This window comes from Schistocerca piceifrons, chromosome 1, assembly GCF_021461385.2.
Source record: "Schistocerca piceifrons isolate TAMUIC-IGC-003096 chromosome 1, iqSchPice1.1, whole genome shotgun sequence".
Taxonomy (NCBI): Eukaryota; Metazoa; Arthropoda; class Insecta; order Orthoptera; family Acrididae; genus Schistocerca; species Schistocerca piceifrons.
The window spans coordinates 532210496-532238455 of record NC_060138.1 but is presented as its reverse complement, the minus strand read 5'-3'; the positions used below and the strand labels follow the sequence as shown (position 1 = coordinate 532238455).

Sequence of the window (27960 nt, the reverse complement as noted above, 5' to 3'; positions counted from 1 at the left end):
ACTTTTTTCGAACTATCTAACAGTGTTCAGAAAGGATAGATTAAATACAGTTGGTGGTGGAGTATTTATTGCTGTCAGAAGTAGTTTGCCTTGTAGTTAAATTGAAGTAGATAGTTTGTTTGAAATAGTATGGGTAGAGGTTATACTTGACAATCGGACACTAAACTATTAATTGGATCGTTTTACTGACCCCCAGACTCGGAAGATATAGTTGCTGAACAGTTCAAAGAAAACTTGAGTCTCATTTCAAATAGGTACCCCACTCATACAATTATACTCAGAGGTGACTGCAATCTACCCTCGATATACTGGAAAAATTTAACATTTAAAGCCGGTGGCAGGCATAAAACATCATCTGAAATTGTACTGAATGCTTTCTCAGAAAATTATTTGGAACAGTTAGTTCATGAGCCCACTCGAAGCGTAAATGGTTGTGAGAGCATACTTGACCTTTTAGCAGCAAATAAACCTGGGCAAATAGTGAGTATCATGACAGACACAGGGATTAATGACCACAAAGCAGTTGCTGATAGGTTGAATACCGTAACACCTAAAACCATCAAAAAGAAACGCAAAGTATATATCTTTAAAAACGCTGATAAAAATGCTCTTAATACCTTTCTAAAAGACAGTCTTCACTTCTTCCGATCTGATCACGTAAGCGTAGGAAAGCTGTGGAATGATTTCAAAGAGATAGTGTCAACAGCATTTGAGAGATATATACCTTATAAATTAATAAGTTATTGTACTGATCCCCCATGGTACACAAAACGGGTGAGATCACTGTTGCAGAAGCAACAAAAAAAGCATGCCAAATTTAAAAGAACGCAAAATTTCCAAGATGGCAAAGTTTTGCAGAAGTTCAAAATATAGCGCAATCCCCAATGCGAGGTGCTTTTAATAATTTCCACAACAAAATTCTGTCTCTGAATCTGGCAGAAAACCCAAAGAGATTCTGGACTTACATAAAGCACACCAGTGGCAAGACGCAATCAATACCTTCACTGCGCAATAACAATGGCGAAGTCACTGATGTCAGTGCCACTAAAGGAGAGTTATTAAACACGGTTTTCCAAACCACCTTCACCAAAGAAGACAAAGTAAATAGTCCTGAATTCCAGTCAAGAACGTCTGCCAAGATGAGAAACATAGAAGTAGATATCCTCGGTGTAGCAAAACAGCTTAAATTACTTAATAAAGCCAAGACCTCCGGTCCAGATTGTATACCACTCAGGTTCCTTTCAGAGTGTGCTGATACAATAGCTCTATATTTAGCAATTATATACATCCGCTCGCTCACAGTTAGATCCGTACCTAAAGACTGGAAAATCACTCAAGTCACACCAATACCCAAAAAGGGAAGTGGGAGTAACCCACTGAATTACTGGCCCACATCACTAACGTCGAGTTGCAGTAGCGTTTTGGAACATATACTGTATTCGAACATTATGAAGTACCTCAAATAAAATAAAATAAAATAAAAACAAAAAAAAAGACATTTATTGACACACAGCACGGATTCAGAAAATATCGTTCTTCTGAAACACAAGTAGCTCTTTATACTCATGAAGTAATAAGTGCCATCGACAGGGGATGTAAAATTGATTCCATATTTTTAGATTTCCAGAAGGCTTTCGACACTGTTCCTCATAAGAGTCTTCTAACCAAACTGTGAGCCTATGGACTATCGCCTCAGTTGTGTGACTGGATTCGTGATTTCCTGTCAGAAAGGTCACAGTTTGTAGTAATAGATGGAAAGTCCTCTTGAGTGAAACAGAAGTATTATCTGGCATTCCCCAATGTAGTGTTATAGGCCCTCCATTGTTCCTGATCTATATTAATGACATAGGAGACAATCTGAGTAGCTGTCTTAGATTGTTTGCAGATGGTGCTGTCATTTAACATCTTGTGAAGTCATCAGATGACCAAAATGAATTGCAAAATGATTCAGATAAGATACCTGTATGGTGCGAAAAGTGGCAATTGACCATGAATAAAGACAAGTGTATATGTGAATTGGAGTGGCAATCATTAAAACAAAGGTGTTTTTTTGTTGCGACAGGATCTTCTCATGAAATTTCACTCACCAGTTTTCTCCTCTGATTGTGAAAACATTCTGTTGGCACCCACCTACATATGGAGAAATGATTGTCACGGTAAAATAAGAGAAATCAGGGCTCACACAGAAAAATTTTAGTGCTCATTTTTCCCGTGTACCATTCGAGTGTGGAACAGTAGAGAGATAGCTTGAAGGTGGTTCATTGAACCGTCTGCCAGGCACTTTATAGATGCAGATGAAGATTTAGATGTAGACTTGATCCTTACTGCTACAGAACCTTCCATTCCTCACACTTTCTCTTTACCATGCCGTTTCCCAGTCCCTTGGTGGACTGTGGCATGCCACGATGCAATTCGCATATGGAGATGTGCTCCCCGCATTTTTAATCGTCATTGTCCGATGGCAAGCTGCATTCATTATAAACAGATGCGTGCAGAGTGTCTTCGCGTTCTTAAAGATGGCAAAAAAGCTAGCTTTATTTCATTCACCAGTTCTTTTAACAGTTCCACCCCTTCCTCTGTCATGTGGGCCAGCTTCTGATGGCTTCCTGGGACCAAGATACATCACCAATTTCTGGCCTGACAGGAGCAGATGATGTTATCGGGACCCTATTGCTGCCTCGAACAGCTTGGGCCACCATTTTGCAGGAATTTTGAGCTCTTCCAACTGTCACCCCACCTTCCTCCATCAGAAACGAGCGGAGGCGGCTCGGGTGATACCCTTCTCTTCTCAGAATCATGAGTGGTACAATGCCGCCTTCACTATGAGGCAGCTAGATCGTACTCTCAGTCCATCCTAATCCTCTGCCCCAGGGCCAGACACTGTCCACATTCAGATGTTGCAGCACCTTTCTCTTGTGGGCAAGCACTTTCTGCTTAACACAAATAACTGCATCTGGGCAGAGGGAACATTTCCTGGATATTGGCGTGAAGTCACCATCATACTCATACCTAAGCCTAGTAAGGACAAAAACCTTCCTTCTAGTACCGCTTCATCTCTCTCACCAGCTGTGTTTGCAAGGTGATGTAACGTATGAGTCATACTCGTCTGGTATAGTGGCTAGAGTCTCGCAATTCACTAACGACTGCACAGTGTGGTTTTCGAGCGCGGCGTTCTGCAGTTGTCCATCTCGGTATTTTGTCCACCATGTCATGAATGGTCTTCTACAGAAATCCTAGATTGTGGCCATGTTTTTTGATTTGGAGAAAGCCTACGACACCTGCTGGAGAACTAGTATCCTCCATACTGTTTACACATGGGGCTTCTGTGGCTGCCTGCCCTGTACCCTTCAGTAATTTTTAAGAGACTGAGTTTTCAAGGTGCATGTGGGTTCTGCCTTGCTGAATACCTTTATCCAGGAAAACGGTGTGCCTCAGGATCCATCCTGAGTGTCGTCCTCTTTGCTATCGCCATTAACCCTGCAATGGCCTCTCTCCCATTGGGCATCTCTGGCTCCCTTTTTGTTGACAATTTTGCCGTCTATTGCAGCTCTGCATGGACCTGTCTCACTGAGTGGCATCTTCAGCTACGTCTTTATTGTCTTTACTCCTGGATCATTGACAATGGCTTTCGTTTTACACTGACAAAACTGTCTGTATGAATATCTGGCAGTGCAAATGATTTCTCCCACCATCTTTACATCTTGGACCCATTGCCGTTCCGTTCATTGAAACTACAAAATTCCTGGGGCTCGTGCTCGATAGGAAACTGTCTTGGTCCTCCCATGTCTTACCTGGCAGCTCGCTGTACGCTGTCCCTCAATGTCCTGTGTGTCCTCAGTGGTATTTCCTGGGGTGCCGATCAAACCACCCTCCTCCATTTGTACCGGTTCCTTGTCTGTTCGAAACTCGACTATGGCTGCTTTGTTTATGCATCTGCACATCCATCCCTATTACGAAATCTCAACAATATCCACCATCATGGCATCCGTGTGGCCACTGGTTCCTTTTACATTAGCAAAGGTGCGAGTCTGTTTGCTGAAGCTGCTGAACTACCACTGTCCTCCTGCTGTGACTTCCTCCTCAGTAGGTATACATGCTGTTTTGCCTGCCATGTGTGGCCACCCATCCTATATCTCCATCTTCGATGGTTCTGTTGATTACCAGTATGGGGCGCATCCCTCTTCTCTGTTACCTCCTGGAGTCCGTTTTCGGCACTTGCTTCGGCAGCTTAACTTCACACTACCTGCAACTTTCCCAGTGAGTGTGAACCCTTCACCACCTTGGCTTCATGAAGTAGCCCTTGTTAACCTTGGCCTTCATTCACATCCTAAGGGCACTACACCATCCTCGCTCTATCGCCCTCAGTTTCACAACCTGTGCATGGGATTTCATGACGGTACCTTTATGTACACTGATGGCTCTTGGACTGACTGTGGTGTAGGGTGTGCCTTTGCCATTTGCTCCTATGTCTTTAGATATCGGCTTCTGGCACACTGCTCAGTATTTACAGCTGAGCTCTTCGCCCTGTACCAGGCCACGGAGTACATCCGGCGACACTGACTTTTCAATTGAGTCATCTGCTCAGACTCTCTCAGCGCCCTTCAAAGTCTGTGTGTGCTGTACACCGCCCATCCCTTAGTGCAACAGGTCCAGGAAAAGTGTCACTTGCTCACTCTTGGTGGAGCCAGTGTGCAATTTATGTGGTTTTCTGGTCATGTCAGTATGCCAGGAAATGAGGCTGCTGATGCTGCTGCCAAGGCTGCAGTCTTTGTACCTCAGCCCAATAGTTCTTATACTCCCTCCAATGATCTCTGTGCTCCCGTCTGTCAGGAGGTGGTGTCCCTTTGGCATAGCCATTGGTCCTCCCTTCATGGGAATAAGCTCAGATTTAGCAAGCCTCTGCCAGCGGCTTGGACGACCTCCTCTTGGTCCTCCCATCGGGAGGAGGTCATTTTAACTAGGTCGTGTATTGGGCACTGCCTTGTTAGCCATCATCATTTGATAAGTGGTGCTCCCCAACCACATTGTACCCATAGTGGCCCAGTTTTAACTGCCCACCACTTCCTGGCGGGTGATTGGGCTGCACTTACCGACAACAAGCTTCGGGCCTTAAAACCTCTTCCCGTGGCTTGGACGTCCTCCTCACGCCCTTCTCGGCGGGAGGAGGTCGTTTTAGCAAGGTTGAGAATTGGACACTGCCGGTTCAGCCATCGCCATCTGCTGACGGCTGCGCCGGCGCCGTTCTGCCCATGTGGGCACTTGCTGACGGTTAGACACATTTTAATGTCCTGTCCAGATCTTAACACACTGCGCCTCGATCTTAACCTGCCTAATACTTTAGATGCCATTTTAGCGGATGACCCACGAGCAGCTGCTCGTGTTCTTTGTTTTATCAATTTGACAAACCTCGCTAAGGACATTTGATGATGTTTTTTAATCCTATGCCTGTCAGTCTGTCTTTTATTGTGTTTTCCCTTTTAGTTGTTGTTGTCAACTTATGCCTCGCGGTGCATTCTTAGAGTAGTCAGGGCGCTAATGACCATTGAAGTTGTGCGCCCGAAAACCACAAAAAAAAAAAAAAAAAAACACTTCCTGGCGGAATGTCCATTTTTTAACCATTTACGTTCCTGCTAGGGTTTTCCATCTGAGTTATCGGCCAATTGAGCAAATGATGGGTGGGCTATCAACCATGTTTTACTTTTTATCCGTCAAAGTAATATGGCAAAGGCCATTAAATTTTTAGTTTTGGACCTCCATTTCCATGTGGTGTATTTACTAGTCCTTTCTCCATGTCCCTGTTTTTAGCTGTCCTCTCGTATGTCAATTGGGATTGATGTTTAGTCATTTTTTAATTCCTCTCTGTTTACATGTTCCATTCTTTTGACGTGGGTGTGTATGACCCCAGTTGTTTAAATGCAATACTTGTGGTACAGATGCTCACGAGGGTGATTGGCCATCTCCTTCTCCCTGCTGTATCAATTGCAATGGCATCCATGCAACCTCATCCCAAGAATGCTATGGGGCTATACCCTTCACTAGAAGCATGACCTGACTAGGGACAGAGCCAAGGGAGGAGTTGCTGTCTTTGTCAATAATGCACACCACACCTCTGCTCTCTTCCTGGCAACTGACCTGCAAGCAGTTGCCACTGAAATTGATGTGTGTCAGAGGATCAGTGTTTGCTCACTGTATCTACTTCAGCAAGATGCAGCAGACTCTGAGGCTCTTACAGATTGTATGGAACAAATCCCCTCACCATTTCTCGTACTTGGAGACTTCAATACCCCTCATGTCTTGGGGGGGCTTGACCTCTACATGCCCTCGAGGTCTAATTTCATGAGCTGTGCATCCTCAACACAGGTACTCCCACTCATTTCTGTGCTCCTGCTGGGTTATTCTCAGCCATTGACTTCTCTTTAAGCCCTCTAGGCATTGCAGACTCTGTTTAATGGTAAGGCATTGACAACCTTCGTTCCAGTGACCATTTCTCACCCCACATAACTAGACACTTTTCACCAAGGTGGCTCTTTTTGAACACTGCGACAGTGTCCAGGAATGGATGGACCATATTACATGAGTGATCCATCATGCTGCTGACGTATCCATCCCGAAGTCCTTGGGTCATCTTAGGAGGCAACCTGTTCATTGGTGGACTGATGAGTGCCACTCAGCAATACAGGTCAGGTGTGTGGCTCTTCAACTGTTTAAATACCGCCCAACAGCAGAGAACCTAAAAGCATTTCAGGTCGCGAGAGCCATAGCTCAATGCATAATTAAGGTGAGCACAAAAAGTTCATGGCAAGCATTCCTGGACTCTATCAACCATTCCACTTGTTCTACAAAAGAACGGGAAGCCATCAGGAGGATTCCTGGTAAACTTCTTTACCAATAGCAGCAGTGCTGAAACAGGGTTGTCTCCAAACACCATCTTACAACTACACTTTCTCCATGTGGGAGCTGGAATTAGCACTACCTGAGGCTCATGATACAGCTGGTCAGCAGTGTCAAAGGAAATCCTCCTCGAATCTTTTAATTTGATATGGCACATAGGTCATTTCCTCAACTCGTGGAGAGAGGCAATTTTGATACCTCACCTCAAACCAGGAAAGGGCCGCACATGCCCAGTAGTTACTGGAGTATTGCCTTAATGAGCTTTGTAGGAAAGTCCTCGAAGTGAATGGTTAACTGTTGTCTGATCTGGTGATTCGAGACCAGGCTACTCCTCAGCAGCACTCAGTGTTGATTCAGTAGATTTCGGTCCACTGCCGACAACCTGACCCTACTGGAGGCGGCTTTTCAGCAGACTTTCCTACATAAAAATCACTGTGTAGGCATATTCTTTCATATCAGTAAAGTTTAAAATACTACATGGTGACACAGTATTCTTCCACAACTGCATAAATGGGGTTTTTGTGGCCACCTCCCCTCCTTCATATGGTCTTTCCTGTCTTGGCAACTTTTTAGGTCCAGAGTTAGTGACACACTGTTGGATCATTTTGAGTATGAGAATGGTGTCCCTCATAGCAATGTTTCAAGTGTTACCCTCTTTGCCTCTAAACCGCATCACGTCTACTGTATGGAGTCCCGGACAGTGTACCTCATTTGTGGATGATTTTGCTGTTGTCTGTTCCTCCTCCAGTGTTGCAACAGCAACTCATCATTTGCAACTCCAGTGCAGAGGTTAGAGGTGTGGGCTACAGTGATGGGTTTTCAGTTTTCTGCAGATAAGTGTGTGTGTGTGTGTGTGTGTTTTTCAATTATTTTAATCATTCTCGCCCTATTTTTAATTTACCTGACTTGCATATGAGGGATACTGTTCTACAGTGAGATTTCTCGTCCTAATTTTATATTCAAAACTGTCATGGTTTACGCACTTGAGAGACCTGAAAGCCACAACCCAGTAGTCACTGAATATCTTAAGGTGCCATAGCCACAGATCTTGGGGGAGTAGGCAAGGTGTGGCTGCTCCAGTTTTGTAGGGCTTTTGTATTTTCACGGCTGGACTGTGAGTGCACTGTGTACAGGTCTGCGAGGCCTTCCTACTTGAAGATTATCGATACCATCCACTGTGGGCGGGGGGGGGGGGGGGGGGGGGGGGGTTTTAGGCTGGCCATGTGTGCTTACAAGACCAGCCAGTATCCAGTCTCTGTGCTGAGGATGGGGAACCGCCACTCACCATCCAGCGGCAGCTCCTCGTGCTGTGTCAGGTGTGTAAGTTCCTCACAGCTGTGACATGATCTGCATAACACGCTGTTGCTCGTCCACCTCTGGAATGCCTTTTCTCCAATCATTGTCAAGTAACAAGGCCGTATGGAATCTGCATGTGGCATGTGCTAGTCACTTAGTATGGAGCACATACAACCACAAATCCAGGGTTTTAACTGCCTGCTACCATGGTTCCTGCAGAGGCCCAAAGTACTTTTAGATTTAGTGCAGTGTAGGAAAGATTGTATTCCTACATATGTTTTTAACACAGTACTTTATGACATTGTAACTGTCTTTACGGATGGATCAAAACGGGAGGACTCCATTGGTTACTCAGTTGTTTTCCCTGATCATGTCCTTGAAGCCTGACTGCCTTGAGATTTCACTGTCTTCGACACAGAATTATATCTGATCTTGTGGGCACTGGAGTAGATGAGATGTGCATCAAGTGCTAAATTCCTTATCTGCTCTGGTTCTGAGTGCCCTTCACTCTCTACAACACTTATACCCAGCAGAGAAAGCAGTCCAGGATATCCAGAACACCCTCTCCAGCTATAATAGCTGGGGAAGGAGGTGTTTTTCTGCTGGATACCAGGTCACATGGGTATTGCAGCGAATGGAAGGGCACATGTTGCAGCCAAGGAGATGTGTTGTGATCCACAGTTATTTTCAGTGTGCCATCCCCCTGCATGGTGTCTCCTTGCTGCTGAGGTTCAGACTCATGTGTTGATGGGAAGACAAGTGGATGGAAGTGACAGATAAGAAGCTGAGTGTAGTGAAGCCCACTATGCAGCCATGGCATGCCTCCTTCCAGCCATGAAAATGGGATGTGGTCCTCCTCATTCGTCTTCATGTAGGCCACAGTCCTCTGATGCATGGCTTCTCACTTGGGGGGCAATGATCTTCCAATGTGTGGTGCTTGTGGCATGCAGATCACTGTGAGCCACGTTTTCCTAGACTGTGTTTTATTTTCAGACCAGAAGCCAGTGGCAGATCTGGCCTCTGTTTTAAGTGGCATTGAAATGAATGTGGTTAGAGTTCTAAGGTTTTGTGATCTGTCAGACTTTTCTCCGAAAATTTTATGGAGATATCCTAAATGTGTTAACAGGGTGACTGGCTTACCTATGTTTTTCATTAAGTAGTCAGCCAGTCATATTTCCCTGTGCCTTTGTTCTAGCTCTTCTGTGGTGTGAGGAGTATCCTCCAAACTCCTTCCACAATAGTATTCTACTGTCCACCGAACTTACATAATACCCTTGTTCATCCGTACTTCACCCCTGACCCCAACCCCTTGCCTTATGGCTCATTCCTGCAATCAACCTAGATGCAAGACGTGTTGCATACATCCACCTACCACCACCTACTCCAGTCCAGTCACAGGCCTCTCCAACGACCACAGCTCGTGGTCTAGTGGCAAGCGTTGCTACCTCTAGACACGGGGTCCCGGGTTCGAGTCCTGGCAGAGTTGTGGATTTTCTCTGTACGATGACTGGGTGTTTGTGTTAGCATCATCATTGGTCCCAGTAGGTATATTGGACTATGTAAAACTTGGACTGTGTAAAAATTGGAACTATGTACAGGTACTGATGATCGCAGTTGAGCACCCCACAAAACAATCATCATCAAACAGGCATTTCCAGCCCCATCAAAGGAAGGCCATCTCTGAAAGCAGCCAAATGATCTAGCGACTAAGCTACAAATTCTGTGGGCATGGCAACTAACACCATCAAACTGTGGTCAATTGATACCTGGACTACGTAATTGTTGAACGTGGTGTCCAACATGAAGTACTTAACTATAATGATTGCTTCACAGCCTGTGCCATCTGGATTGTTCCCGCAAACCCCATGGCCTCAACCCATGCTAGTCCCAGTCCTTTGTCTACTCAGCCCCTTCCCTGCTCCCACTCCAGTTCTACACAAGGCTTCTATGCACCTAAATAATTTCCCCTTCTCTACTCTCCTCCTCTTCTCCACCACCTATCACAGCCTCCTGACACTGTGCCTGGCTGCGCTTTCCTGTTCCAACCACGTTCCTACATGCTCCCACAAGCAGGACTAGCACCCCTGACCCCTATCCTGCCATCTCTCATTCCTCATCTCAAGCTGCCTCCTTTCCCCATCGCCCACCCCAAAATATTGTTGCTCACAGCAGTGCAGTCACGATCTGGCCTCAGCACCCGAAGACAGTGGCCGTGTGTCTGAGAGTAGTGCTTGTGTGAATGTGTGTCTTTCCTACTTTGAAAGAATAACTTTGTCCAAAAGCTTAAATATTTTAGCAGTCTTTTTTTCATTGTGACTGTCTGGGACTCAGTGCTTCCTTTATGTGGTGAGTAGCAATCTATCCCTTCCATTGTTGATATTCCATCCACAATTTTCCATTGTTAACTTCCCCTACATAGCATAGTGTGTGATAAGGTGAACCTGGTGTCACATAGGACACTGTTCACAAAGCCAAGGCTTTCCTATTTTGAGGGCACTCTCAACACTGTGAGGAGGTTATGTTGTCTGTCTTGGGTGTCACCAAATTTTAATGACACCACCTTCCCAAGTCTGTGCAAAGATCAAACAAGTTTTTGGGTACCAGACCCCAACAGTTGTTCCTGGTGTTAACATAAATGGCGTGTTATCTACCAACACAAACGTGATTGCAGACCACTTTGCTGTGCACTATGTTAGCACCTCTGTGCAAAAACCCACTTGATGAGAATAGCTATTGGCCCATCAGCCTCGCCATCACTCTTTGGAAACTGCTGTAACGTATGGTGTGTCGGCAGTTCGGTTGGGTCCTGGAGGCACGTGGCCTACTGGCTCCTTGCAGGGCGGCTTCCACCTGTGTTGGTCTACCACTGATAATCTCGTGTCCCTCGAGTCTGCCGTCTGAACAGCCTTTTCCAGATGCCAACATCCTGTTACCATCTTTTTCGATTTACGAAAAGCGTATGGCACCACCTGGCGACATCATATCCGTGGCACATTATATGAGTGGCGTACACGAGGCCCGCTCCCGATTTTTATCGAGAATTTCTTGTCGCTTCATACATTCCGTGTCCAAGTTGGTGCCTCCCATAGTTCCCCCCCATATCCAGGAGAATGGGGTCCTGCAGGGCTCTGTATTGAGTGTCTCTCTATTTTTAGTGGCCATTAATGGTCTAGCTGCAGCTGTAGGGCCATCCATCTTACCCTCTCTGTATGCAGACGACTTCTGCATTTTGTACTGCTCCACCAGTACTGGTGTTGCTGAGTGGTGCCTACAGGGAGCCATCCACAAGGCACAGTCATGGATCTAGCCCAGAGTTTCCAGTTTTGGGTTGCAAAGTTGTGTTTTATGCACTTCTGTTGGTGTCGTACCTTTCATCCGGAACCAGAACCTTACCTTACTGATGATCCCCTCACTGTAGTGGAGACGTATTTTGTCAGCTTAAGGGGAAGTGCTGGCAGCACCTCAATGCCCTCCATGGCCTGAACAACACCAGCTGGGGTGCAGATTGCTCTACACTGCTGCATATGCACAGAGCCCTTGTTCAATCCCGCCTTGACCATGGGAGTCTGGTTTATGGTTTGGCGGCGCCGTCAGCATTGTGTTTACTTGATCCAGTGCACTACTGTGGTGTTCGACTAGCGATTGGAGCTTTTAGGACGAGTCCAGTGACCAGCGTCCTTGTGGAGGCTGGAGTTCCTCCATTGCAGGTCAGGCGTGCACAACCGCTCGTCAGCTATGTTGCACATGTTCGTAGTTCTCCTGCGCATCCGAATTACCATCTCCCTTTCCCACCCAAGGCAGTTCATCTCCCACATCGGTGGCCCAGGTCAGGGCTTAGAATTGCAGTTCGCATCCAGTCCCTTCTGTCTGAACTGGAGTCTTTGCCTTTACTACCTGTACTCGAGGTCCAGTTGCATACACCTCCATGGTGTACACTTAGGCCGCGGCTTTGCCTGGACCTTTCACAAGGCCCAAAGGACTCAGTTAACCCCGCGGCTCTCTGCTGTCACTTCATCTCAATTCTTGACATGTACCGAGGGCATGTAGTGATTTACACTGATGGCTCAATGGCTGATGGTCACGTCGGCTTTGCGTATGTCCATGGAGGACATATTGAACAGCATTCCTTGCCCAATGGCTGCAGTGTTTTCACTGCAGAGCTGGTGGCTATATCTCGTGCTCTTGAGAACATCTGTTCTTCTGTGTACTGACTCCTTGAGCAGCGTACAAGCTACCGACCAGTGCTACCTTCATCATCCTTTGGTAGCGACCGTCCAGGAGTCCATTTGTGCCCTGGAATGGTCCAGCCATTCAGTGGTGTTTGTGTGGACCCCAGGACACATCGGAATCCCAGGAAATGAACTTGCTGACAGGCTGGCCAAACAGGTTACACGGAATCAGTTTATGGAGATCAGCATTCCAATAACTGACCTGTGTTTGTTTTTACGTCACAAGTTTTTTCGGCTTTGGGAGACGGAATGGCACAGTCTCAGTACGCACAAAAAACTGCGTGCCATTAAGGAGACTATAAATGTGTGGCAGTCCTCCATGCAGGTCTCTCGCAGGGACTCTGTTGTTCTCTGCCGATTCCACATTGGCCATGCTTGGGTGACCCACAGCTACCTCGTGCGCCGTGAAGACCTGCCTCAGCGTTGATGCAGCGCCCAGTTGACAATGGCCCACATTCAGGCGCACTGTCCCACTTTGACTGCCCTGCGACAAAATCTTCGGTTACCAGACTTGTTGCCACTTATTTTATCTGACAACTCCTAGTTTTACGTTTTTTTCATGAGGGTGGGTTTTAGCACATGTGATTTGCCCCTTTGTGTCCTTCACCCTAGCGCTTTTATGGTGGAGGTTTTAATGTGTTGCAGAGTGGCTGGATTTTCCTTTTTATTCTCATGGTTATCAGCCATGGTAATCTGTTTTGTAATTTTAATCTCTTCTACCTGTTTCTTGTGTTTCTGTGGTTTTCTTCTTCCCTCTTTGCAATTTAAGTGTTTGTTGCTCTTCTGTTTTTCTTGTGGTTTTTCCTTTCTCTTCGTTTTGTGTTGTTAGTCTTGCTTGTTTTATTCTCACCCTTGTGGCATTGTTTTATTCGGAACAAGGGACTGATGACGTGGCTGTTTGGTCCCTTCCCCCTATTTTAAACCAACAAACCAAATTTTAATGGATTATGTTTCATTTCATGAAAGAGAGATCCCTTGTTCTTTTTTTTCAATAACTCTTGGTGTACCTGTGGATTAAATTTTGATGTTAAATGGTTGAGAGACCAATGTGGTGTTCGTTATGTTGTTGAATGAACTCGCATTTCTCCCAGCTGAGACATGACTTTTATCATAAGCACTATGTGTGAGCATACATTCCTGCTAATGCATACTTATTGAAGTACAATTGATGTTAGTATCGTAGTTGTAATTTTCTTTTACTTTTAATTGCTTCACCCACTCTTGCTTAATATTAAAAACTGTAAGTAGCTTCTCAAATTACTGTTGAATGCACATAAGCTGTAATCACCACCACGTAAGTGGACAAATACCTATTGAATTTAGGAGCAAATCGTGCTATAAGAATGATTATTTATTTGGACATTGGACTAAAACATTTTTATAATTTGGTTTTGATTCCAGGTATATGAATGTTACAATGTCTGATGCTATATTTACAAATCCAAGAGGACAACATTATTTGTTTGAGTCATTTTTCCTAATGAATAGGCAGATACGATACTTCCATATACCAGAAGAGGTGAGATAACTAATATATTATTTAGTTTTTCTGGTGTTCATGCTAATTGTATTTTATGGAACCTAGGCCTGTATATAATCACAATTATCGACAGGCACACACAAAGGAAATAAAACTTGTTACGTTTTGGAGTTTTTCAGAAGTTATCCTTCGATGAGCTAAAGTAACACACACACACACACACACACACACACACACACACACACACGTGCATACCTGCACTTGTGCCCCTACGTGGTGCCAGCTGAACTAATTCTACCAATGCTGTTTGCTGTTTTTTGGCAGGTGGAGAGATTGCGGTGGGTGAGGCAGGGAAAGGGACTGGTGGTGGGTGGCTAGCATTTTGGTGGGAGGCGGCAGTTTACTGGCTAAGAATGTGGGAGGGAAGGGTGGTGGGTATGCGGACTGGCACAATGGTAATGGCTAGTGGGAAGCAGCACATGCTAAAGGCGACTTGGGGATATGAATTGAGAGCAGGTAATAGGATTGAAAAAGGGGAAACTTTTGGGTGGAGGTTTGGGGGGACATCAGGTTACCTCAGGTTAGCCAGGGTGATTATGGAAGCAGAGAATTTGTTGTAATGATAACTCACATCTATTTAGTTCAGATAAGGTGGTGGTGGAGGGAAGGATCCAGATGGCTCAAGTTGTGAAGGAAAAAATCCCTCCTACACAGCCTAGCCACCCATGTATGGCATATCTGCAGTGACGAGAACTCTCTTGCTCAGTACGCTGAGGGCCATCATAGACTGACAGTGCCCTCCAAATCCAGTCCACAAACAGGTTCCCTTGCCATAGCCTCATACATCCCAATCTTACCACCACCCCCCAGGAATCAGCTACAAAGCAGCACTCCTTTAATCACCCAATATCACCCTGCACGTGAACAATTGAACCAAATCCTTTGCCCAGGGCTCTGATTATCACTCATCATCCTCTTAAATGAGCGACATCATACAAGATCCTTCCCATGCTCCTGAAGTGGCATTCTGTCATTCATCCAACGAACACAACATCCTAGTCCATCCCTATGCCGTTTCCAATCCCAACCCCTTGTCACAGGAATATCGCTGTGCCAGGTGCAAGACCTGCAATATCCACACATGCAGCACCCCTTAGTCCAGTCCTGTCACAGTCTTATCCTATCCATCTGTGAAAGCAGCTGTGTCATATATCAACTCTGCTGCAAACACTGCACAGCTTTTTATGTTGGTATGCCTCCCAACCATCTGTCCACCAGGATAAATGTCCACCGCCAAACTGTTGTCAAGAACAAAGTTGTCCACCCAATGTGATGACATGCAGATGAGCACAACATGCCAGAGTTCAATGGCTGCTTCACCACTTGAGCCATGTGTATCCTTCCCTCCACCACCAGCTTTTCTGAAATAAGCAGATGGGATTTCTCTTTACAGCACACCTCTGCTGCTGTAATCATTCTGGCCTCAATCTCAGGTAATCCACTGTACCTGCACCCTGCACCAAACAGTTTCTGCTTCCTCTTTCTTGTCACCCCTTCCCAGTTCACGTCCCCACATCGCCTTCAGTGTGTGCTGCTTCCCACTGGCCACTACTATCATGCTAGCCCACATACCTGCCACCCTTCCCCCCACATTCCTGCCTGACAAACCCAACTGCCTTCCTCAAGGCCATTAGACACCTGTTCCTGGTCTGCTTCCCACTGGCCACTACTATCATGCTAGCCCACATACCTGCCACCCTTCCCTCCCACATTCCTGCCTGACAAACCAACTGCCTTCCTCAAGGCCATTAGACACCTGTTCCTGGTCTCTTTCCCTGTCTCCCTCTACCCACTCCACCCAAGACTACTTCCAACACAAGCAGTCCATCTACCAAAAAATAGCATCATCACTATTAGTTCAGGTGGCACCATGCAGGGGAATAGGTGTGTGTGTGTGTGTGTGTGTGTGTGTGTGTGTGTGTGTGTGTGTGTTTTACTCAGTTGTCAAATGGTAACTCAGAAAGCTAGTAAGTTTTCTTTCTTTTGTGCGTGCCTATCAACAGCTCAGTGCTTCTGCTTTTCAGTGAATGGTTTCCTTTAATTCAATGTATTTACATTCTGCAAGAACATTCATAAACATCCAAACAAATTATAAGAATGTATGTATGTATGTATGTCGATTTCAACCAAACTTGCTACACAGATAATTTTCTCTCTGAAAAGAATCACTGTGGGGGTAAGAACCACCATCAAAGCGGGGGGGGGGGGGGGGGTGTAGGGGGGAGGTGAGTTCGGGTGTGAAAATGCAATGTAGCCCACGACGTGAGAATACCCTACTTTAGTTATCCAGTATTTGAGAATGAGAGCACTTAGTGACTTGAAACCAACTTTACACTTTTCAAATCTTTATGAAACTATTTCTCACTGACAACCCCCACAAAATGATGAAAGGGAAAAAAGCCTGTCAGTTACTACACTTTGGCTATTCAGCAGTAAATCAGTCACATGAAGAATGATGGTTTTAATTTATTACTTTTTTATGAGTAACTCTGTTCGCAACACATTTCAGAGACAGTAGGCACATATGCTACTGGATGTATGTGCAAAATTATATCATTGTACAGCACATAGTTCAGGAGATATGATGTCCGAAACATTAAGCTGCATGAAAATGAAACTGCAAGATGATATTTGTTAGACGTACAGGTGAAAAGCATGAACAAATACACGTGAAATATGTTACATATGTGTAAAATATATTTGATGTGTGTGCACGCAAGCAAAGCCACTGGTAAGAAGCTCATTCTACTCTCCTGGAATGATTTCAGTCAGCTTTGGTACACACATTAGTTACAACCCAGACAGTGATACTTTAGGAGTAAGAACCACCAGCCTCCTATTGGGATGAGTGTAATAACGTGGAGAGAGAAGGGAGAATGAGGAGATGAGCAGGCAGCGAGGGAGAAGTACGAGAGAAGCACACAGATAGGACAATGAGCATGAGGAGGAGATGGACAGATGTAGGGGAGGGGAAAGTGGACGGGGAGAGGGGAATGGAGGATATCGACAGAGACAGGAAAAGGGGAAGATGGACAGAGACTGGGGGGAGGAAGAGATAGGCAGAGAGATGGGGGAGGAGGAGATGAACGGACAGGGGGGAAGGTGGAATTAGACAGAGAGAGGGAAGAGGAGAAGATGGGCAGAGAAAGAGGAGGGGAGGAGAGGGGCAGATTGCCAGAGAGTGGGGCAGGAGATGGTGGACAAAGAGAGTGGGTGGTGGTGATAGACAAAGAGAGCAGATGGAGGAGAAGTGGCCTAGAGGATAGAGTTCAAGGTTCAAAGAAACACAGCAAAGGAAATACAGTACTAACGTGACTATAGAAAATGTTGAAAGTGACCACCAATCATCTCTTGGCTCTTGTTGGCCCTGGTCAGCAAGTTGCTGAAGGCGGATCAGAGCTAGACTGCTGAAATTGCTGCAGCCTTATTTGAAATGTTCTGCTGCAGTTCTTGAAGACTAAGAGGGTTTTTGCAATATACCTTAGACTTGAGGGCTCTCCACACAAAGTATTTGCACACTGATAGATCAGGTGATCTGGGTGGCCAGCCAGGGCTGCGATCATCTGACATCAGCTAACAGCTTTGTCCGGTGTAGAGACACTGTAAATGTGCTCCACATTTGGTCAGCTGTATGAGCCATTGCTCCATCCTGTTGGAAATAACTGTAGGTCTTTCCCTCCTCCATCAACACTGCCACAAATTCATGTCCGATCGTATCCACTTGTCTGGACCATTTTCATTTGTCCCACTATGCTACTCCAGTCAAGAATTATCAAAAGGAAGCTGTTTACAAGTCTTATTTACACAGTTAACATTGCAGTACTGAAGGTGAGCGTTAATCAAATTACAAAATAGCATTCATATTATGTGATAGTGTTAATAACATATGCACACCAATTGGGTTTACTAAGAAATTCGTAATTGGAGCTAACCAACTTAGCAATTAATAAATCCTGTATGCACGTTATAAACTGAACATTATTAGTAACCAAACTTTTTATGGTTGCTATCAAATTACTGAAAAAGTGTCAGAAAAACGGCCAACTTTCTGCACCAAAGTAAGAGATACTAAATTGTTCTTCGCAGTATTAATTCCATGAACTGAACTGTTGATTTTGAAGAAAGATATGTTAATTATGGGAAATTTTATTAAAGAATAAATACATTATGGAGCACTAATTAGTATTCTTTGAACAGACTTCTGCGGATGATTTTTATTTAATATCACAGACATTTCATATTACATGATTATGGATTTAAAATACTTAAGCTTGTTCTACTCTAAAATACAATGATCTATGAAACTTATTAAGTTGCAATCCTAAGAATTTAACTTTGGCAATGTCTGTCTTAAATCTGCATGTCCTCATATTTTACGTATGCCGGGTGGAAGTCTCCTGCCTATTCTGAACTGCACAATGAGAGAGTGAATTTTCAGAGTTTAACATCAATGAATTGGCTGTAAATAGTTTATTAATGTCCTTGAAAGTTTAATTAATGGCACTTTCTGGAACTGTACTTAATTTTCTATTTATTGCTATGTTTACTTCATCTTCAAAAATCACAAACTTTGCATGAGGTAATGTTACTGATGAAAGGTCAATAAGATATGCAAGAAGTAATAGACCTACATGGGAACCTTGTGGTACACCACCAGTAATTAGTTTCCAGGTTTTTACAAGACTTCCCTGTTGATACATGTTGTTTCTTGTTAGTGAGATACAACTTAAACAGATTTACAGAATTTCCTGTGACACCATAAGATTCTAATTTATGTAAAAGGTTGTCATGTATATACTGACAGCTTCCTTGTCTAATTCATTAAGTACACAATATTATGAAAAGGATAGATTGCTACTTACTATATAGAGAAGACTTTGTGATGCAGACAGACACAACGAAAAGACTGCTATACATTTGTGCTTTTGGCCAAAAGATCTTCATATAAAGGAGAAAACAAACACGCATTCACACAGTCACAACTTGCATACACACGACCACCGTCTCTGGCCATTAAGGCCAGACTGTATATAGCAACAGGGCCTGATGAGAGAAGCAGTCTGTGGGTGGAGTGGTAAGGAGGAGGGTGGGACAGTGAAGGGGAGGGATAGCAGTGTGGGGGAAGTTTAGTTCTGCTTGTGGGAGCTTGTAGGGACATGGCAAGGACAGTGTAGGGCTGCTAGGTGCAGTCAGGTGGTTTGGGGGGGGGGGGGGAGATTGGTGGATGTGTTAGTGGAATAGGAGGCTGTGTAGTGCTGGGGTGGGAGTGTGGAAGGGGATAGGGCTAGGTGAAAGTCAGGAAGGAGCTGGATGGTGCAGTGTGTGAAGCAGTCATCTTTGTAATCTGGACTGAGGGAGAGGATACCCTATTTACATTCCTCTAGAACCCCAACTCTTTCACTCCCATTTGCTTCACCTGTTGCTCCTCAAACCAACAAGTCACTTTCTCTGATGTTGACATCCACCTCCGTACCTCCATCCATATCAAACCTACCAACCACAAGCAGTACCTCCACTTTGACAGCTAGCACCCATTCTAAACACCTCCTCCCCACCCCCTACCCCCTCCAAGGAGCTCATCTCTCTTCTGAATACGAACCTGGACACCACAGGGCCCCAGCCTGTGCAGCACTACATTCCTTTCTGTGCTGTAGGTCTATCTTTCTACTACTATTTTTTCCTCTCTGCCTTACCATTGGATGGTATTCTTGATGTCGATTGGGCTAGGATCTGGTTTTTATTTTGGATACTTGTTTTATTACCTTCTGGCTTTCTACACTTTCTTGTTATTAATTATATGGTTCTCTTGTTGGGTTTGACTCGATACTTCTTTTCTAAATTTTACAGAAGTGCAGATCATGCAGGGGAAGGTTGCCTAGCACTACATATATTCCACCTTTGTGTCTTTCTCTCTCTGCACCTTCCTTTTTTGCAATGGCACTGTGGCCAAACCCCAGAACAATAGCCATTCTGTTGTAAGGGAGGGGGAGGGGGAGCTAGGTCATCAAGTACCTTCATGGTGATAGCCCCCAGACCATGCAGGGATCACACGGTTGGTGCCTGAGCTGGGAACTCCATGTGCAAGCGAGGGAGTATATGCCCATCATGGCTGGGACATACGGACTCTGGGAAATAATTTACTGGCCAGGTAACGGTTGCTGTGGCTGGGTGGCACCTGTGGAGAGAGCCCCCATTCTGAGTGGGTGGTACCATGGTGGAAGATTTGCACATGAAGTAAAATAAATGTTCTTCCACTGGCCCCAGCAGTCTCTTCTAAAACAAAGACATATTAAAATGCAGAGAGGAAAGATGCTGCGATGTTCCTCTCCATGACCACACTGTGGGAGGAACATAGGACTCAGACACAAAGCGAGAAATACTCCAGGGCGTATATACTGTGGAAAAACTGGGAAAGCAAGGAAAAATTCAGAAATTTTTCAGTGAAAAAAAAACCAGGTTTTTTTTTTTTTTTTTTTTTTTAGAATTCTGTGATTTTTTTTCATTGTTTTTGTTATCAGTTTAACTTTTGTAATTTTGACTGCTAAGAACTGATACTCTTAACAATGAATTTTACTGTAGCCCACTACTGCAGAATAATATTGCGGCAGTAAAACAAAAACAAGAGAATATTGCCAAAATAAAAGTTTACTTGGAAATAAAATGCACGATTTACAATGCAAACACAAGTATCTGCTGACAGCAAAATGTATCAAAGGCTTTAGGATGAAGACTATACAATATTTCGTATCAACAAACAACTTTTGATAAGTGTGCCATCACAACTGTTGACATTTCTAACAGGTCACGAGAAAATATTGTTCGGAAGAGCGAGGCTGGAGCTTTTGTTGCAGGTGGGGGTTTGACCTCAGGCCAGCAAGATTAGTGAAGTTCGGTGGCAGGAGGAACAAGACTTTTGGTCAGGCGAATACAGGGTTATAAATAAAAAGTCAAATAGGGGTAATGCAGGAGTAGGTTCAATAATGAATAAAAAAATAGGAATGCGGGTAAGCTACTACAAACAGCATAGTGAACGCATTATTGTGGCCAAGATAGACACGAAGCCCACGCCTACCACAGTAGTACAAGTTTATATGCCAACTAGCTCTGCAGATGACGAAGAAATTGAAGAAATGTATGATGAAATAAAAGAAATTATTCAGATAGTGAAGGGAGATGAAAATTTAATAGTCATGGGTGACTGGAATTCGGTAGTAGGAAAAGGGAGAGAAGGAAACGTAGTAGGTGAATATGGATTGGGGGTAAGAAATGAAAGAGGAAACCGCCTGGTAGAATTTTGCACAGAGCACAACTTAATCATTGCTAACACTTGGTTCAAGAATCATAAAAGAAGGTTGTATACATGGAAGAAGTCTGGAGATACTGGCAGATTTCAGATAGACTATATAATGGTAAGACAGAGATTTAGGAACCAGGTTTTAAATTGTAAGACATTTCCAGGGGCAGATGTGGACTCTGACCACAATTTATTGGTTATGAACTGTAGATTGAAACTGAAGAAACTACAAAAAGGTGGGAATTTAAGGAGATGGGACCTGGATAAACTGAAAGAACCAGAGGTTGTACAGAGTTTCAGGTAGAGGGTAAGGGAACAAATTGCAGGAATGGGGGAAAGAAATACAGTAGAAGAAGAATGGGTAGCTTTGAGGGATGAAGTAGTGAAGGCAGCAGAGGATCGAGTAGGTAAAAAGATGAGGGCTAGTAGAAATCCTTGGGTAACAGAAGAAATATTGAATTTAATTTATGAAAGGAGAAAATATAAAAATGCAGTAAATGAAGCAGACAAAAAGGAATACAAACGTCTCAAAAAATGAGATCGACAGGAAGTGCAAAATGGCTAAGCAGGGATGGCTAGAGGATAAATGTAAGGATGTAGAGGCTTATCTCACTAGGGGTAAGATAGATACTGCCTACAGGAAAATTAAAGAGACCTTTGGAGAAAAGAGAACCACTTGTATGAATATCAAGAGCTCAGATGGAAACCCAGTTCTAATCAAAGAAGGGAAAGCAGAAAGGTGGAAGGAGTATATAGAGGGTCTATACAAGGGCAATGTACTTGAGGACAATATTATGGAAATGGAAGAGAATGTAGATGAAGATGAAATGGGAGATATGATACTGCGTGAAGAGTTTGACAGAGCACTGAAAGATCTAAGTCGAAACAAGGCCCCGGGAGTAGACAACATTCCATTAGAACTACTGACACCCTTGGGAGAGCAAGATGTATGAGACAGCCGAAATTCCTGCAGACTGCAAGAAGAATATAATAATTCCAGTCCAAAAGAAAGCAGGTGTTGACAGATGTGAAAATTACCGAACTATCAGTTTAATAAGTCACAGCTGCAAAATACTAACGCGAATTCTTTACAGACGAATGGAAAAACTGGTAGAAGCCGACCTTGGGGAAGATCAGTTTGGATTCCGTAGAAATGTTGGAACACGTGAGGCAATACTGACCCTACGACTTATCTTAGAAGCTAGATTAAGGAAAGGCAAACCTACGTTTCTAGCATTTGTAGACTTAGAGAAAGCTTTTGACAGTGTTGACTGGAATACTCTTTTTTCAAATTCTGAAGGTGGCAGGGGTAAAATATAGGGAGCAAAAGGCTATTTACAATTTATATAGAAACCAAATGGCAGTTATAAGAGTTGAGGGGCGTGAAAGTGAAGCAGTGGTTGGGAAGGAAGTGAGACAGGGTTGTAGCCTCTCCCCGATGTTATTCAATCTGTATATTGAACAAGCAGTAAAGGAAGCAAAAGAAAGATTCGGAGTAGGTACTAAAATCCATGGAGAAGAAATAAAAACTTTGAGGTTCGCCGATGACATTGTAATTCTGTCAGAGACAGCAAAGGACTTGGAAGAGCAGTTGAACGGAGTGGACAGTGTCTTGTAAGGAGGGTATAAGATGAACATCAACAAAAGCAAAACTAGGATAATGGAATGTAGTCGAATTAAATCGAGTGATGCTGAGGGAATTAGATTAGGAAATAAGACATTTAAAGTAGTAAAGGAGTTTTGCTATTTGGGGAGCAAAATAACTGATGATGGTCGAAGTAGAGAGGATATAAAATGTAGACTGGCAATGGCAAGGAAAGTGTTTCTGAAGAAGAGAAATTTGTTAACATTGAGTATAGATTTAAGTGTCAGGAAGTCGTTTCTGAAAGTATTTGTATGGAGTGTAGCCATGTATGGAAGTGAACATGGACGATAAATAGTTTAGACAAGAAGAGAATAGAAGCTTTCGAAATGTGGTGCTACAGAAGAATGCTGAAGATTAGATGGGTAGATCACATAACTAATGAGGAGGTGTTGAATAGGATTGGGGAGAAGAGAAGTTTGTGGCACAACTTGACTAGAAGAAGGGATCGGTTGGTAGAACATGTCCTGAGGCATCAAGGGATCACCAATTTAGTATTGGAGGGCAGCGTGGAGGGTAAAAATTGTAGAGGGAGACCAAGAGATGAATACATCAAGCAGATTCAGAAGGATGTAGGTTGCAGTAGGTACTGGGAGATGAAGCAGCTTGCACAGGATAGTGTAGCATGGAGAACTGCATCAAACCAGTCTCAGGACTGAAGACCACAACAACAACACGAGAAAATGTAGCAAATGATGTTTAAGAAGTGTTACTTTCAAAGTAAATTTCCTTTTACGCCTTTTACATCCTTTGCCCCTTTTGGGAACATCACCTCCCTGTCCACTGGGGGATATCAGTCCCAAACCCCCAATCAACACACTCCAGCACCCCTTACCAGGAAGGGGTCCCATGTGACACTGCCGTCCCAGGACTCAGCTGACCTTCAACCAGATGCCAGCCAGTGGTTGAAGGAGCCACTGGTTGCAGGTTGTAGAACTTCACATTCCTCCTCTGTCTCAGAATCTGGAGCAGACAAGCCCTCACAGAAATCTAAACCATCCAAGAACAAGAAGTAGTTTTCCAAAAAGAGGGAGTTTATAGTGGTCCCTGCTCTGAAAGAAACTGCATGTTCTGCTTCTGTACCTGAGACAATGTTTCTGGTGGCCCCTATGGCCCAGATGACACCCCCCCCCCCCACCCCCCCCCCACTCACCATGATTCAGAACAAATGTATATTGATGGTGTATCTTCACAACCAGTGGCAGAAGGTGGCCTCGAAGTATGACCTGCCTCCTTAGTCCCTTTGTGTCCCACAAGATATTGATAGCATGATCCTCCTGAGGAAGTTAGCAGTTTTTTCTGCCATTTGGCTGAGCTATAACGTCTTTTGTGCATTTCTCCTGCTTTGCATCGCCCTCCAGGAAACTTGTAGACCCCTACCCTCCACAGCTATTGGGGCTATTTGAAAAATCACTGACTGTGAAAGAGCATCGGGTGATGTTTGCACATATGTTCTGGACTCTGTCCACATCAAACATGTGCCACTCAATATGACTTTGCAGGCTGTGACTGTTTGTGTGAAGACAGCTCTGAAGTGTGCTGTGTGTAATGTGTATCTCCCACCCAACAATGAAATGTCCCAGAACACTTTGTCTGTAGTGTTTCCTCAGCTCCCTTCACCCTCCCTAACATTGGGTAACTTCAATGCCTGCAATGTTTTGTGGGGTGGAACTATGACTTCTGGCTATGGTAAAGCTGTCAAAAACTTGCTTGCAGAGCTTGACCTCTGACACTTGAATACTGATGGTTCCCTCACACTTCAATGTAGCATATTGGCCTAATTTGCCCATTGATATTTCCATTTACAGTCCAGCTCTTCTGTCCATGTGTAACAGTGATCATTTTCTGATCATTTTGACTCTCATTTGGCATTGCTTAGGTGGGCGTCGACCTGCATGGGCTCTTTCCAAAGCTGATTGGGATGCTTTCACCACTGCCATTGGCCTTTGCATCTCGCGGCATTGAGGTATCGATACGGTTTGCCAGAGCACAACTGCAGACATTCTGTTGGCAGCTGATTCAGTGATCTTCTCTTCCTTGGGATCCTCCAGTCAGTACCTTGGTGGACCCCTGAAATCGCTTTGGGTATTAGATATCACAGGCAGGCTCTTCAACACCATAAGCAACATCTGTTGATGAAGTACCTCATGCCTTTAAATGGTTCCATGCCCAGGTCTGTTACCTCATAAAATGAGAGAAACAAGAATGCTGGGAGTGATATGCTGCTACCATTGGTCCACGTACTCCTCTTCAGCAGGTTTGAGCAAAGATGTAACACCTCTGTGGACACCAGTAACCCGCATGTATACCTGATATCTGTGTGAAGAGTGATGTCTATACTGATCCAGACATTGTTGCTGAACATTTTGCTTTTCGTTACACTTAAGCCTCTGCAACTGAGAATTATCAGCCTGCATTTTGTGCCCTCTCACATCAGAAAGAGAGACTTCCTTTACCATTTACTGTGCATCACCTGGAACCTTGTAATGCTCCGTGCAGTGAGTGGGAATTCCTTAGTGTCCTAGCCCTTTGCCCTGACAAGGGTCCATGACCAGACTGCATCCCCAGCCAAACACTCAAACACACATAAGTGGATTGGGAATGTCACATCCTTGCCATTTTAAATTGTATCTGGAAAGAGGATGAGTTCCTGTCTCAGTGACGAGAATGTGTGGTTGTCCCAGTACTGAAACCAGGTAAACATCCCCTTGAGATGGACAGTTATGGCCCACTTGGCTTCATAAATGTTCTCTGCATGTTGCTTGAATGAACAGTAAGCCAACAGCTGTGTTGGTTTCTTGGTTCTCGGGGTGTTTTTCACCAAGGCCGTTCAACTGCTGACAATTTAGTCTGCTGTTCAGTCAGCTTTTTTTCGAAGTCAACATCTTGTCTCTGTCTTCTTCAACTTGCGTAGGACTTATGACACCACATGGCATTGTCACATATTTGTTGCCTCCATGAATGGGGTCTATATCTACATCTACATCTACATCCATACTCCGCAAGCCACCTGACGGTGTGTGGCGGAGGGTACCTTGAGTACCTCTATCAGTTCTCCCTTCTGTTCCAGTCTCGTATTGTTCGTGGAAAGAAGAATTGTCGGTATGCTTCTGTGTGGGCTCTAATCTCTCTGATTTTATCCTCATGGTCTCTTCGCGAGATATACGTAGGAGGGAGCAATATACTGCTTGACTCTTCGGTGAAGGTATGTTCTCGAAACTTCAACAAAAGCCTGTACCAAGCTCCACGCCAACTTCCGATTTTTCTCTGGAACTTCTTACCTCTCTGTACCTTAAAGGTGCAAGTTGATGCTTCCCACAGTACTCCCCATATACAAGAGAATGGCTTTGTATTGAGTGTGCCATTTTTTCTATCAATGAACTAGCTGCAGCTGTGGGGTCTACTGCTGTGTCACACTTCCTGTATGCTGTGACAACTTTTGCATCTACTGTTGCTCCTCAACTGTGAGTGTTTTGAACGCTGACTACAGGGTGCCATATGAAAGGTGAAGATATGCCATGCATATCTGTTGCTGTGCATCCCCAACAAGAACTCCAATGATCAAATACTCAATGTGGTGGAGTCTGTTTTTTGGGATTGGTCTTTGATGCCCCATTGATGTGGCTTCCCCATCTTCGCCATCCTAAGCAAACAAGCTAGTCACACCTTAATGCTCTTTGCTGTCCCAGCTTGGGAGGGGGGGGGGGGGGGGACCACTCAACATTTTTGTAGCACCACAAAGCTGTGATCCCCTTGGGTCTTGATTTAGCTGGGTGTATGTATGGTTCAGCCTTGTCTTCAGCATTTCAGATGCTAAGCCCGATATGCCATTGTGGGCTCTGACTTTTTGACCAGTGCTGTAAACATCATAGCATCCATTCCCCTACAGAAACAACTGCTGCTCATCTATGCAGTGCACATTCATTGCTCCCCTGAGCATCCAAACTACTATGTCCTTTTTCCTTGTAGGGAGATCTGCCTCCCACAATGGTGGCCAAGGTCTGGAGGCACGATTGCAATTTGCATATAGAGTCTCTTCTATGAATTCAATCTTTCCCCACTGAATTGAATTGAATTTGAATTGAATTTTATTTGATCCTGTAAGATTACATTGTGTACAGTAAATGTACGTGTAATACAGGACATGTCAAAGTATTACCATTCATTATCACTTATTTTTCTACACCTTTAGCTTACATTTTTACATAATTGATAATGAATAACAATATATACAAATTTAATGGCATAAGTATTCTGCAACACTGTAAAACTCTTTTTCAATGAGATAGTCTTTAAATTTCTTTGGAAAGTCATTGTGAAGTACACATCTTGCAGGTTTTTAGGCAGACTTCTTAGTCTGATACCAGAGTACTGGGGTCCTTTTTCTAGCATTGCCAATCGGTGGGGTATGCTCCGTACTTCGTTCTTCCTTCTTGTATTGTGGGTGTGTACACTAGCATTTGTAATTCAGTCCTCACTAGCTTTTGTGATGTACATTATTGTTTTGTATATATACAACGATGAAAAAGTTAAGATACCCAAATTCTTGAAACAGTTTCTGCACGTTTCAGAGGTCTTTCTTCTTAAAATGGTCCTAATTGCTTTTTTTTTAATGTGAACACTCGTTTTGTCTCATGTTTGTTTGAGTTTCCCCACACAGTCATTCCATACTGTAAGTATGGTTTGAAAAGTCCGTGATACACTGTACACAGAAGGTTCTTGTCTGAATACTGTGATAGCTGCATCATTAAGAATATGACAGAGCTCAGTTTCTTACAGACATTATTAATGTTTTTTCCATTTCAGTTCATTATCCACAAGAATACCTAAGAATCTAGCAGATTCTACTTCTTCCAGCCTTGTTCCATCAACCTCTAAATCCATGTCTACAGCCTTTTCCTTGTTTTTAAACACTGTGCACATAGTCTTTTTTAGACTTATAACCAGTTCATTTTCCAACAGCCATTGAGCTGTGACATTTGCAGATATGTACGCTCTTCTCTCAAGCTGTTCCATATTTTGGTCACTATTTAATATTGTAATGTCATTAGCATACAATATTTTCTTT

General features: G+C 44.1%; 1 protein-coding gene across 1 annotated transcript in view; it reads left to right on the top strand.

The window, feature by feature from the left end:
* Positions 1 to 27960, top strand: part of LOC124802477 (U7 snRNA-associated Sm-like protein LSm10) — a 56180-nt gene that overhangs the window by 11810 nt on the left and 16410 nt on the right. Inside the window, exon 2 of the mRNA XM_047263289.1 lies at positions 13818 to 13935. Coding sequence (XP_047119245.1) covers positions 13818 to 13935 — 118 coding nt within the window. The remainder of the gene's footprint in view (positions 1 to 13817; positions 13936 to 27960) is intronic.